The sequence below is a fragment of the Chrysochloris asiatica genome, unplaced genomic scaffold (assembly GCF_000296735.1).
Source record: "Chrysochloris asiatica unplaced genomic scaffold, ChrAsi1.0 scaffold00042, whole genome shotgun sequence".
Taxonomy (NCBI): Eukaryota; Metazoa; Chordata; class Mammalia; order Afrosoricida; family Chrysochloridae; genus Chrysochloris; species Chrysochloris asiatica.
In genome coordinates, this window is record NW_006408560.1 from 10135723 (window position 1) to 10148765 (window position 13043).

At 39.9% G+C, this 13043-nt stretch overlaps 1 protein-coding gene across 1 annotated transcript; it reads right to left on the reverse strand.

Annotated features, from left to right (window-relative positions):
- Positions 1-4036: 4036 nt before the first annotated feature.
- On the reverse strand, positions 4037-4324 carry LCE3E (late cornified envelope 3E). Its single transcript, XM_006861445.1, has one exon. It carries the CDS (start codon positions 4322-4324, stop codon positions 4037-4039), a length of 288 nt encoding a protein of 95 aa, XP_006861507.1.
- Between the last annotated feature and the right edge of the window lie 8719 nt (positions 4325-13043).

Genomic DNA, 13043 nt, shown 5'->3' on the forward strand with positions numbered 1-13043 from the left:
CAGTTAAAAACTGGTATCTGGCATGGGAGTGAAGGAGCTAGAATGTGATAGAGGCATAAAAGACCAATCATGTGAGGAGTAGAATCAGAGATAGAGACAAGAAATCTATAGCTGCCATTTGACATAATTTGTTAATTAATGTACATCTAAGGAGCTCTGGTAGCGTAGTGGTTACGAATCGGGCTGCGAACCTTAAGGTCAGCGGTTCGAAACTACCAGCTGCTCTGCGGGAGAAAGATGAGGCTTTCTACTCCCGTAAAGATTTACACCCTCGGAAACCCTGTACAGGGTCGCTATGGGTCGGAACCGACTCGACGGCACTTAACAACAACAACAAGGGTACTAGGGACTGCCCTATGTATTCTAAGAGCTACAGAAATAGTTTAAGAAAGGGAATGACTCTAATTGGTTGGAGTGGCTAAAGGAGATTATCTGAATGATGAATAATACTTAATGGGTGTGTTGATAATGAGGTTGGTAATGGTGATACTTGTCAACACTTGAGTAGGTGGTGATAAACCAAGGACTTTGAATATTGTAATGATGTTAGATGTGTAATATTTTTCCATTGAATTTTGTTAAAACATTAGAGATGTGGTCTCCTCTAAAATAGCACATTTAAGATTGGGACAAATACTTTAAATTGTAAATATTCATTTAAATGATGACAAAACATTGTTTATTTTAATATAAACATTGATGAGTATGTGTCTGGTTTTCATGATAGGAAAGCAGTAGGTGTAGCCATCCCCTTGTAGGGGAACAAATAAGTACTATTCATGGGGATAAAAGAGCACTGTCAAGTCACTTGTGAGAAGATGATGTCTTTTAAAAGCTGAGGTATGTGGAGCCAGGGAGAGAAGAAGACATAAGAAAAGAAGGCTGCTTGTGTACCAACAATGGCCCATTTTTATTTTTGCAGAGTTCTTAAAATGGAGACTTTTTTTCCTTTAAAAATCTATTGTGGACTGTAAAGATAGAGACTGTGTAACAAAAAGCGGGAAGTAGTTAATCACACAGGAACCCTAGGACCATAAAGAGAGAAGAGCATGAATTGAACCTGGGACCCTAACCAGAGAAACAGCAATACCAGAGATGGAGGCAGAGGTGATGGCATGGAGAGATTGAGCAGCAGAAGACTCTAGACTCATGGAAAGAGAAATGCTGTGTGCTGTCAGCCAGGAGACTGGCTTCCAGAATGTGCCCTTTAGTTGCTTAAATAATTATTTATCCTTGCATATTTGTTTTCTTTTTTTCTAATTAATCACTTTTTATTTGAGTGATTAGTCTTATTATTATGACTATAGAGTCCTGGAGTGATGCAGTAGGATAAGCTCTGGACTGCTAACCACAAGGCCAGTGGTTCAAATCCACCACTACTCCTTTGAAACCCTATACAGAATGGAACTGACTTGACAGCACTTAACAACAACAGTATTAGTATATTCACTTTTTTTTAAATTGTGAATTGAGCAATAGTTTACGTGGGAGAACATTGGTTTTACACTTATCATTTCATTGCAATGATTACAGTCTCCTCTGAGCATCATCCTTCAACATTATTTTCTTCCATTCCCCTGATTTTTGCTTTTTTTGGGGGGGAGGTATGTATACAAAAACACTCAGGAATATATAATAATTTAAACAGTCAAAGGGCACATTCTGTAAGCCTGCCTCCTGGCCACCAGCACCCAGTCCCTCTCTTTCCAGGAATCTAGAGTCCTCAGCTGCTCTCTCTCTCTGTATCCTCATCTCTGCCTCTATCTCTGGTGTTGTTGCCTCTCTGGATAGGGTCCCACATTCCACTCATGCTCTTCTCCCTTGATGGTCCTAGGGTCCTCTTCCTGGACTTTAAGATTATCTATTCCCCAATTTTTGTTACAAAACTTCTACCTTTACAGTTGTGACAGTCACAATTAGTCATGGTAATAATTACTCACTATTGAATCATAAGAATCTTATCACCATCTCTTTTCACCAGACTCATCTAAACAAGATGAAAACTATTCAGTGGGAATGTACATTTCCTCGCACACTGTTAAACTAAACTCCTTTTTGGAAACTTGTAAGCCAGTCACTTCATGCCTTTATTGCCCCCTCATTTTAGGTAGCCAATGTCTAAGTTGCCCGTCCCTATCAACATTGTATACAGATGGGATAGAATTGACACTTGATGTGAAGACTCTTTCCCTCTCCGTTGGCATTTTGACCTCCTGCATCCATAAGTATAGGTCAAGTTCATAAAATTGTAGAAATTTGCACTTGTTTCCTTGATCAAAAATTGTTTTTTTTTTATCTTCCTCTAGTCGAGTTTTGAACATCAAGCCATCAAGTGTAGGTCAAATGGGTACTATCTGCAAGTTTGGGCATTCTTGTACATCTACCCTCACTTCATATCAGCTGGATGCTTCACTCTTAATTCTAAGCTTCTGTGGCTATGTCCTTGTTCATGGACTCAGGAGTTCTCAGGTCTCTCCACACTTCAGACCAACCAGTCCTTCCTCTTTTCCTCATCTCCAGGTCAATGGGAGTCTATGGAACATGGTTGAACTCAGCCCATATATTCATTTTTGTGACACCAGAAATGGAGGCAGAAGTGATGGCATGGAGAGATTGAGCAGCAGAGGACTCTAGACTCATGGAAAGAGAAAGGCTGTGTGCTGGAAGCCAGGAAACTGGCTTCCAGAATGTGCCCTTTGGTTGCTTAAACAATTATTTATCCCTGCGTGGTTTGTTTTATGTTATTTGTTTTTTGTACATCAAAAAAAGAGAGGGGGGTTTCTTGATAAATTAAGTAATCTATAATGGTTTTGGGGAAAGGGGGAAAAGATACACATGCTAGAAAGTGGACACACATTGACATGGGTGATGGGGCAGGCAGTATACAACCAGAGGGAACTTTGCAGAGGCAAGAGGGGGCTGCCAGGAGACACAGGGAGGAATGCAGTGGTTAGAGTGCTTAGAGTTAAATGCTGTTAACTGTTGGTGCATGGAGGGGATTGAAACCATATAATGAAGCAAAGTATATGATTCGTTGAATGTGAAATTGATGTCTGCTCTGTAAACCTTCACTCAATTCACAATAAAAAGCTTTAAAAAAAAAAAAAAGATATTGTGGTAAAATGAAGTAGAATTTGTCATTTTTACTATTTTAAAGCATACAATCCATTCAACAAATCATATACTTTGCTTCATTATATGGTTTCAATCCCCTCCATGCACCAACAGTTAACAGCATTTAACTCTAAGCACTCTAGTCACAATGCTATACAACTATCATCACTATTTGTTTCCAAAACTCTTTCATCAGCTCAAACAGAAACCCAGTGTCTATTAACCAAGAAATTCCCATAACTGTCCCATCACTGGAGGCCTGGTGGCACTGTAGGTTCAACACTGGACTGTTAACAGTAGACTGAGTTAAGCTTCCTCTCTGAGACTCACATCTCTTTCCTCTATTTTTTATTTTGCTCCTTCTTTGACTATAATCAGTTTCTTTGCTTCCTGATTCATTGTTTCTTACTGAGGATCCCAGTAACATCTTAATCTATAGCCACCTGGGATTCATGGGAAAAGTTAATTTATTCACTAGGTGTTGCAGGCTCCAAATGAGTGTCACACTTACCGTCTGTTCCTCTCAACACCAACATAAAAAGCTCTCCCCAGTCCCCTCTATAAGTGGAAGGGTATCTAAAATTCCACTGTTGCTGGTTCAGCTCTCAGTGTTAGACTATGCTGGCCTGAGGAACTGAGGAGAGAGGTAACGCAGACAGACAAGTGACACAGGGGTGGTGATGAGAAGTTTTATTTTTCACAGACACAGACACAACCCCTAACAAGTATCCATAGGTATAGAAGGATTAAGAAAATTGTGAAATCCTGGGCATCAGACAGGAGGAGCTTCTGAGGAGGGCTTACACCCTTCCAGCTCAGCCTATGAAAGCACATCTGGGAAAGGATGTTCAGGCTGAGGGGTCTTTGGAATTGTGAAACTTTGTTTCTTTTATAATTGCTCAACTTGACCACTGTGCACAGGTCAGCAGCAACCCCCAGAACTATGGCTGCAGCTGGAGCCCCCTGACTGCTGACCACTGCTGTTGTTACTGTAGCTGGAGCTCCAGTGCTGGCATCCATGGGACCTTGGGCACCTGCGGTGGCTCAGAAAGCATCCAGCCTCAGAGCTGGGACCATGGCAGCCTCCAGAGCATGGAGCACAGCCAGAGGAGACTGGGGACAAGCATTGTGCAGGGTTCTTGGGGGGGCACTTGGGTAAGGGGCATTTGGGAGGGGCCTGGCACTGCTGCTGGTTCTGCTGGCAGGACATCTTGGTAAGAATTTCACTCTGGAAAAAGTAAAAGAAACATGTTAGCACAGAAGTTTCAGGCAGGTGTCTCCTCCCTTGTGGGTCTTGTCAAAAACTTGCCCTCCATAATCAAGCTGCTTTCTAAGCTACGCTCTGTAGAAGGAAAGGTTTGTATGGAAGGGACATGTGAATTTGTATGAAGTTCCTGAAGGTGTGCCTGATAATGTGCTCAGATGAGATGATTAGAACCCAGAATGCCTGTGGCTTTTGCAACTCACAGAACCCCTTTCCCTGTGCTCTGAGGCTCCTTCCTCTTATCACCTGCCTGAGTGCTGACCCTTATGGTCCTCCTGCTTCTCCTATTTAGATCTGGGCTGGTCTTCTTCAAACACTCCCAGTTGAGACTCTAACCCTTGCAGAAACTTACCAGGCACAGAGGAGGTAGGAGAAGTCTGCTCCTGAAGAGTCTGTGGCTAAGGAGCTTAAGGCAGGCACCCTTTTATCTTGTGCTAGGTTTGTGATGCACAGCCAGGGTATGAGGCTGCTTTCACAACCAGGGAGGGTGATATGTCACACACTCCCAGCACCATCCTCATCCTGGACACTCTCCAAGATGTGTGACAAAAGGGAACTAGGGATTTCTGATGACTGTCTACCTGCCTCTCACTCACGCCAACTGGGGACCATTCCATCATCCTTAATCTTTCACTCAGCTCATACTTAGCACAGGTTCTGCCCCATGGCCTTTGCTAGGTACTAGGTATATTTGAAGGAATATAGCACTTTTCTCTTCTTGAGTAGCTTGCAGTCTGTCAAGAAAGATAGATGAAAAAATAGATACATACACCCATACTCACATATATTTGTCTAACCCTAAGTACTAAATGTTTTAATACAACTTGTGTAACTGAATATAACATCTTCAGTCTGAAGTCAGTCTTTAGTGCTAGACTTCCTTCACCTTTCACATACCCCAACACACTCTGGCATTCAACATAATTTCTTAAAGAGATGGAAAAATTAATCACTAACTGTAAATAGAAAAGAAAGAGACCCGGGATAAGCAGAGCATTACTAAAAAAAATAAAAACAAAATAGGAGGCCTCTCAATTCCTGATCTAAAACCTACTACACAACCACAGTGGTCAAAATAACTTGGTACTGGTATAATGAAAAGCATATAGGTCAATGGAACAGAAATGAAAACCTACAAGCAAACCATCCATCTACAATCAGCTGATCATCAACAAATAAATAAATTGGGGAGAGATAGTCTTTTCAACAAATGGTGCTGGAAAAACTGGAAATTCATTTTTGAAACAAGACCCATATCTCAAAGTATATCTAAAAATGAACTCAATGTGAATTAAAGACCTAAATATAAAACCTAGAATTATAGAGATCATTAATGAATAAATAAGAACAAACTGAGGGGCTTTGATATATGGCATGAATAAATGATCAAACCTAACTGAAAACACACAAACAGTATAAAAACTAGGTGTCTGGAACCTCCTAAAAATTAGACACTTATGTGCATCAAAAGATTTCATAAAAAGAGAATCCACAGACCGAGAAAAACATTTGGCCATGACATATTAAGCAAGGGACTACTCTAAAATGTATAGAGCACTTCAACACCTCAACAAGAAGACAAATAATCCAATTAAAAGATGGGCAGAGAACACAGGGAGCCTTCAAGGCTAGCAGTCAAGTCCCTTCAGGACAAACTCCCCCTTCAAGACTGAAACTGAAAGGGAACACATGAGCAGGCATGTAAACTTCCTGGAGACCATGTTAGTCTATCTATAGGTGAGTGGAAGAGAGGGGAAGGCAGCAATGAAGAAATGGGCTGAGTTCAACCACGCTCCATAGACTCCCGTTAACATAAAGATGAGAGAAAGAGGAAGGCTGGTTGGTCCGAAGTATGATGAGACCTGGGGTTCCTGAGCCCATGGACAAGGACATAGCCACGGAGGGCTAGAACTGAGAGTGAAGCATCCAGCTGATATAAAGTGGGGGGAGATGCACAAGAAGGCCCAAATTTGCAGAAGTACCCATTTGACCTAACCTAGATGGCTTGATAATCAGAATTCAACTAGAGGAAGATTAGAAAAAAAAATTTTTTTGATAAAGGAAATGAGTGTAAATTGCTACAATTTGATGAACTTAGCCTATACTTATGGATATAATAGCTCAAAATACCAACCGAGAAGAAAGAAGTTTTCACATCATGTATCAATCCTTTCCCCTCTGTATACAGAGTAGATAGGGATGGGCTACTTAGGCATTGGCTACCTAAAATGAGAGGGAGATAAAGGCATGAAGTGACTGGTTTATAAGTTTTCAAGAAGGAGTTTAGTTTAAGAGTGTGCGGGGGAAGATAGAGTCCCTACTGAATAGTTTTCGTCTTGTCTACATGGGTCTGGTGAAAAGAGATGGGGATAAGATTCTTATGATTCAATAGTGATTAATTGTTATCATGACTAATTGTGACTGTCACAGCTGTAAATGTAGAAGTTTTGTAACAAAAATGGGGGTGTAGTTAATCTTACGTTACAGAAACAGAAGACCCTTGGACCATCAAGAGAGAAGAGCACAGCAGAGTTCAGGACCCTATCCAGAGAAGCAGTGACACCAGAGATGGAGGCAGAGATGAGGACATGGAGAGAGAGAGCAGCTGAGGACTCTGGACTCATGGAAAGAGAGGGACTGGGTGCTGGTGGCCAGGAGTCAGGCTTGCAGAATGTGCTGTTTGGCTGTTTAAATTGTTATATATTCCTGAGTGTTTCTGTGCACATTCCCCTCCAAAACAAAACAGGGAATGAAAGAAAATATTGTTGAGTGATGATGCACAGAGGAGACTGTAATCATTGTAATGAAACGATGGTGTAAAGCCGATGTTCTACCATGTAAACTATCACTCAGTTCAAAGTAAAAACTTACCAAAAAAAAAAAAAAAAAAAGATGGGCAGAGGGCATGAACAGACGCTATAACAAGACATTCAGACAGCCAGCAAATATGAAGAAATGCTTATAATCCTTAGCAACCCTGTCAAGGGTTTCCAAGGATCTTCTATTGGGTTTGAACCATGGGCCTTTCAGTTAGCAGTCCAGTGCTTAGCCTAAAGTGCAATGCCAGAACTCCTAGTCATTAGAAAGATGGAAATCAAAACAACAGTGAGATATCATCTTACTCTGGCATTAATAGCAATGTTCAAATGACCATAAAAAACAAATGCTGGCAATGGTGTGGAGTGACTGGCACCCTCCTACACTGCTGGTGGGAGGATGAGATTTCTGGCAAGAACTACAACTTTCTAGATTAGAAATTTCCAACTTTAGCTGCACATTGGAATCATTTGTGAAATTTTAGAAAATAATGAACTCTGAACTTCACTACCAAATGCTCTGATTGTCTTGGCCCAAGGTGCATCCTAGACATTGTGACTTTTAATTTCTGCTCAGGTGATTCTAATATAGAGTCAAGTTTAAGAAGATCAGATCACATGAGGTGGAGAAGAAATAATGGGAAATTGGAGAATATGATTATCTATGGGTTTACATGCTGGACTAAATAGAAAATTCTTTGTTTTCCAGTACTAGTCTGCCAATTGGGAGATGACCAACTACTTCTCTGTTCTCAACTCTTATCATTCTTTCCTCCAAATCTCACCTTCATTTTCTCACCTGGCTGTAATACAACCTGGAACCAAAGGACTTGTACCTGGGCAAAAGGGCACCTTAGTGACTCATATTTGTGATCATAGAGTATTTTTTCTGAGCACTTTAGGACCAAATACAGGTGTCCAGAGAGGATCTGAATGGGATGATGTCATCAAGCCCTGAGTAACTCTTTTATAAGGCCTCAGGGTCATGGTGGCAGGGAGTGAAATGAAAAAAGGGATGGCAAACTTTACTAAGATAAGGCATCTGGGAATTCCCCCAACTGTCCAAATACCTATTTTTAAAATGTTTGAGGGCTTCTTTTCTTCCCTCCACCTCTCTGTCAGTTCTCTCTTCACTCTCTTTCTTCATTTCTTATTTCCTTCCTTTTTTCTTTTGTTCTTTATAAAGGAAATTTACATCATACACCAGGTATTATTATGGGGATGAGGAATTATAAATGAATGAGATACAGTCCTGGTTGTGTAGCTCATAGTTAAGTGGGACAGACAGATAGGTTGTCAAATATTTATAACCAAAGCAATATTGTTTTTGTTAAGTACCCTTGACTCAGTTCCAACACATAGCAACCCTGTATGTGTTTCTGAGGAGTGATTGGTAAGCTTGAACTGCCAACCATGCGCTTCAAACCGACTTTGAAGTCCAGTACATTAATCCACAGCACCACGCCAGAATTCCAAGTGGTGAGTATTTTAATAAACACATGTGGGGAGTCCTTTTACTTATGCAAGAGCTTTTGGTTTTCAGTCTTCTATTGCTTTGGTGTGTTCAGATGCTGTCATTGGCATCATGTGGGGGATGAGGTTAGTAGCCTGTAAGAATTGGAGATGGGCATGTGTCAGAAGCTGATCTCAGTACAGGGGCAGCTGGTCCTGGTGGAACCACAGAAAGAAACTCATGAAACCAGGAATTATAGGGATCCCCATATAGAGAGGGATGAAATAAAGCTGGGGTTAGCTTAATACGTTCATTAAGAGTACTGGTCATGGAGTCAGATATTTCTGGTTTTGCTTTGTTGCTTCTTAGGGAGATAACTATGTTAAGGTAGAGGTGGATATTTGGGAGGGAAAGATTCTATAATGTTATAAAGGCACATGGACTAGTAATGTTAGAGTTGAAATTAGAGATGGAACTATGAAACGAACCTATATCTAATGAGACATGTGTCAGTAAGCAACTAAGTTAAGTTTGCATTGTTCCTAAAAGTTTCAGGGGTAGTTCATGGAAGGGAGTGATTCATCTTAGTTTGGATAGCCAGAGGAATTTATATGAAAGGCAAATTACAATTGGTAGTATATGAATAATAATTGATAGGTGTAATAGTATTGACTGTGTACGTGTGACATAATGCAATTAATGTGATTAATGTTTGTAGATATAGCATTACATCAGCCATGTAGAGTTTTCCTGTCGCATCGTCGCTATGGGTTGATACCAACTCAATGGCACCTAACAACAACAACAACAACAACAAGAGCTGTATTTCCTTCTGAAATATTATCATACTTAAGAATAGGTCAAACAGCCTGGAGTCAGCTAGAGGAACAGAAGTCTCATTTTACAGTCCTCAGCAGAAGCCATGCTTTAGTTCTTCAAAGACTGGGTCTTGCTTCTCAGGTCTGGTAGCTGATGTGCAGTTTTGAATGTGGCTTATGAGTTCCAGTCACTCCCCACACACTCTGTGGTTCTGTTTCTGGACATGTGAAGTGATTCTGCTAAGATCTGTGGGTTCTCAGTCTCGGGTCCACTTGTCTCCCATCATGGGAAGATGAGCAGGGTCTCACATATATGAGGCAACCCAACCTCACAATCAAGTCTATCCATCCAGAATGATTTTGTGATACCTTGGCACTATGGGTTAATCCGCTGGACTACAAAGTTAGCTTGAACTGCAAGGTTGGTGGTTCAAGCTCACCAGCTGCTCCTCAGAATCCCTATACAGGGTCGCTATGTATCGGAACCAACTCGATGGCACTTAACGACAACAATTTTCACTATGATACAACACTATTTCTGTTCCATGGTAGAGTTTCTAAGGATTTCACAGGGTTTGAGCAATAATAAATCTGTGGTGATGATTCTAAACATGGCAGGTGTAACTCCTCCTTAGGGAATTGTTGAGCTGGAGAGTGGATCAGACTTGATCAGAGCATGCCAGCATCAAATTACTTTAGAGCCCTTTTCTTTACTAAATATCAAAATTTTTAGAAACTCTGATATTTTTAGTGTTGAAGTGAAAATAAACTACCAGTTTTCTGTTTTCCAAGGATTTACAATTTTTTTTTTTTTTTTTTATACAATGAACCATTAAACTGTTGCATAGGTTTGTCTCTCTGTTTGGAATTCTCAGGCCCAAACTGATTTGTCTCCATTTTTATTTTTTTAATTCAGTGTAGGATCCCTGATGTTCCTTTGATTTATTCTAGGGAACATCTAGGTGGCTCCTACAGCCTATTCCTTTACACCATTATTTTGACAACATGACATATAGAATGCTATTCAGAAATAGGTAAATTATTCCATATAAGGAGAAGCTGAATTTCACATTTTAGATCCCAACAGTGGGAGAACAAAGTAAAAAACAAAATTTACCACGATTGTGACTCACATGGTTGGGCTCTTAACTATGTAGATCAAAAATTTAAAAACAACAACAAAACAAAGTTCAACAGACTACAATCAATATTAAGAAATAAAACTCATCATTTCCACAGATCTCTTGAAAAGTCTAAGAGGAAGACCATGTGGTAAGGCAGCTAAGAACCAGGACTCCACACTAATCACTAGCTGTGTGACCTCGATACTGGTTAAAAGAAAAACAACACAAAACAAAAAACCAAAACTGCTTAGATCTTCAGTTTCCCCATTTACAAAATGTGCTTATTAAGAGCACATACCTTGTAGATTGTTTTTATAATTAAAAGAATTAAAAATAATCACTTTTTCTTTCTCCTTTTTCTTTATTGTCTCATAATCATATTCTTTACATTATCTCATTTCCTGAACTCTCAACCCCTTCTTTACCTTAATCAATAACTCCCTTAGTCTAGCTAATTTCACACCTCCAACTTATCTCTCTAGTAGCGTAGTGGTTACAAATCAGGCTGTGAACTTCAAGATCAGCAGTTTGAAACTACCAGCTTTTCCGTGGGAGAAAGATGAGGCTTTCTGCTCCCTTAAAGATTTACAGCCTCGGAAACCCTGCAGGGTCACTATGTGAGTAGGAACCGACTCCACGGCACACACCCACCACCACCATTTATCTCTAGAATAATTCTTGAGCAGGTGAAGTTATTTGACCCCCCTGATGCCATTGTGTCCTTCACCTTATTCTCATCTGGGATGTCTCAACCTTGGCCCTATTGACATTCTGGGTCAGATTATTCTTCATATCTCCATTGGATGGACTGTCCTTTGCATTGTGGGGTGTTTAGTGATTTCCTTGGAATCTACCCACTGGATAAAGTAGTGTTTACCCCTTTTCCAAGTTGGGGTGATCACAAGTGCCTGTAAATATTGTCACATGTCCCCTCTTGGGAACCTCTGTCTGTTCTGCCTATTTTCTGACCATTGTCTAGTCCTTTTCTGCTTCTTAGTTGGATGCACAGAGAAACAAAATAGCTAGTTCTTCCTAAAATACAGGGTCTTGGTCATAGAATCGATGCAGGAGGTTGCATGATAGAATTTTGCAAGACCATTGATATATTTATTGAAAATACCCTTTTTAAACAACATAAAAGATGACTATACACATGGACTTCACCATTTGGAATACACAAAAATAAAATTTATTACATCTATGGGAAGGGCCCATGGAAAGCTCCATATCATCAGTCAAAACTAGGCCAAGGCAGATTGTGGAATAGAAAATTCATGGCTCACAAGCAAGTTTAGGCTGAAGCTGAAGAAAATTAAAGCAAGTCAATGAGAACTAAAATTTGACCTTGACATATCCCACCTGAGTTTAGAGGTCATCTCAAGAACAGATTTGATAAATTAATCATTAATGACCAAAGACCAGAAGAGTTGTGGGATAACATCAAGAACATCATACAGGAACAAAGCTAAAGGTCATTTAAAAAAAAAAAAAAGAAGGAAAAGACCAAAATGGTTGTCGGAAGAGACTATGAAACTTTCTCTCCAGTGTAGAGTTGCTAAAGCAACCAGAAGAAAGGAGGTAAAAGAGCTGAACAGATTATTTCAAAGGGCAATTCTAGAAGACAAAATCAAGTATTATAATGAAATGAGCAAAGACCTGGAGTTGAAAATCAAAAGGGAAGAACTTGCTCAGCATTTCTCAAGCTAAAAGAAGTAAAGAAAAAAAAATTAAGTCTAAGCTTGCAACACTTAAGGATTCTATGAACAAAATTTTTAATGATGCAGAATGTATCAAAAGCTTAGGAAAGAATACACAGAATCACTGTACCAAAAAGAAAAGTTCAACCATTTCAAGATGTAGCATATGATCAAGAGCCAATGGTACTGAAGGAAGAAGTCCAAGACTCTGTGAATTGATGGAACACAAATAGAATTCTTTCCAAAAAACTGATGGAGGGACTCACTATCTATGCCAAGCAATTTGGAAGACAGTTACCTGGCCAGTTGACTGGAAGAGATCCATATCTGTGCCTTTTCCAAAGAGAGGTGACCCAACAGAATGTGGAAATCATCATAGAATATTATTGATATCACGTGCAAGTAAAGTCTTTCTAAAGATAATTTAAAAATGGCTACAATAGTACATTGATAGAGAACTGCCAGAGTTTCAAGCCAGATTCAAAGAAGAACATGGAGTGAGGGATATTATTGCTGATGTCAGATGGATCTTGGCTGAAAGCAGAGTGTACCAGAAAGACGTTTACCTGTGCTTAATTGACTGCAGAGATTTTCTACAGTGTGGATCATGACAAGCTATGGACAACATTGTAGAGAATAAGTGTTTTGTAGCACTTAATTTTACTCATGAGGAATCTGTACATAGACCAAGAGGCAATGTTTTGAATAGAACAAGGGACACTGGTTCAATATCAGGAAAGGTGTATGCCAGGGTTCT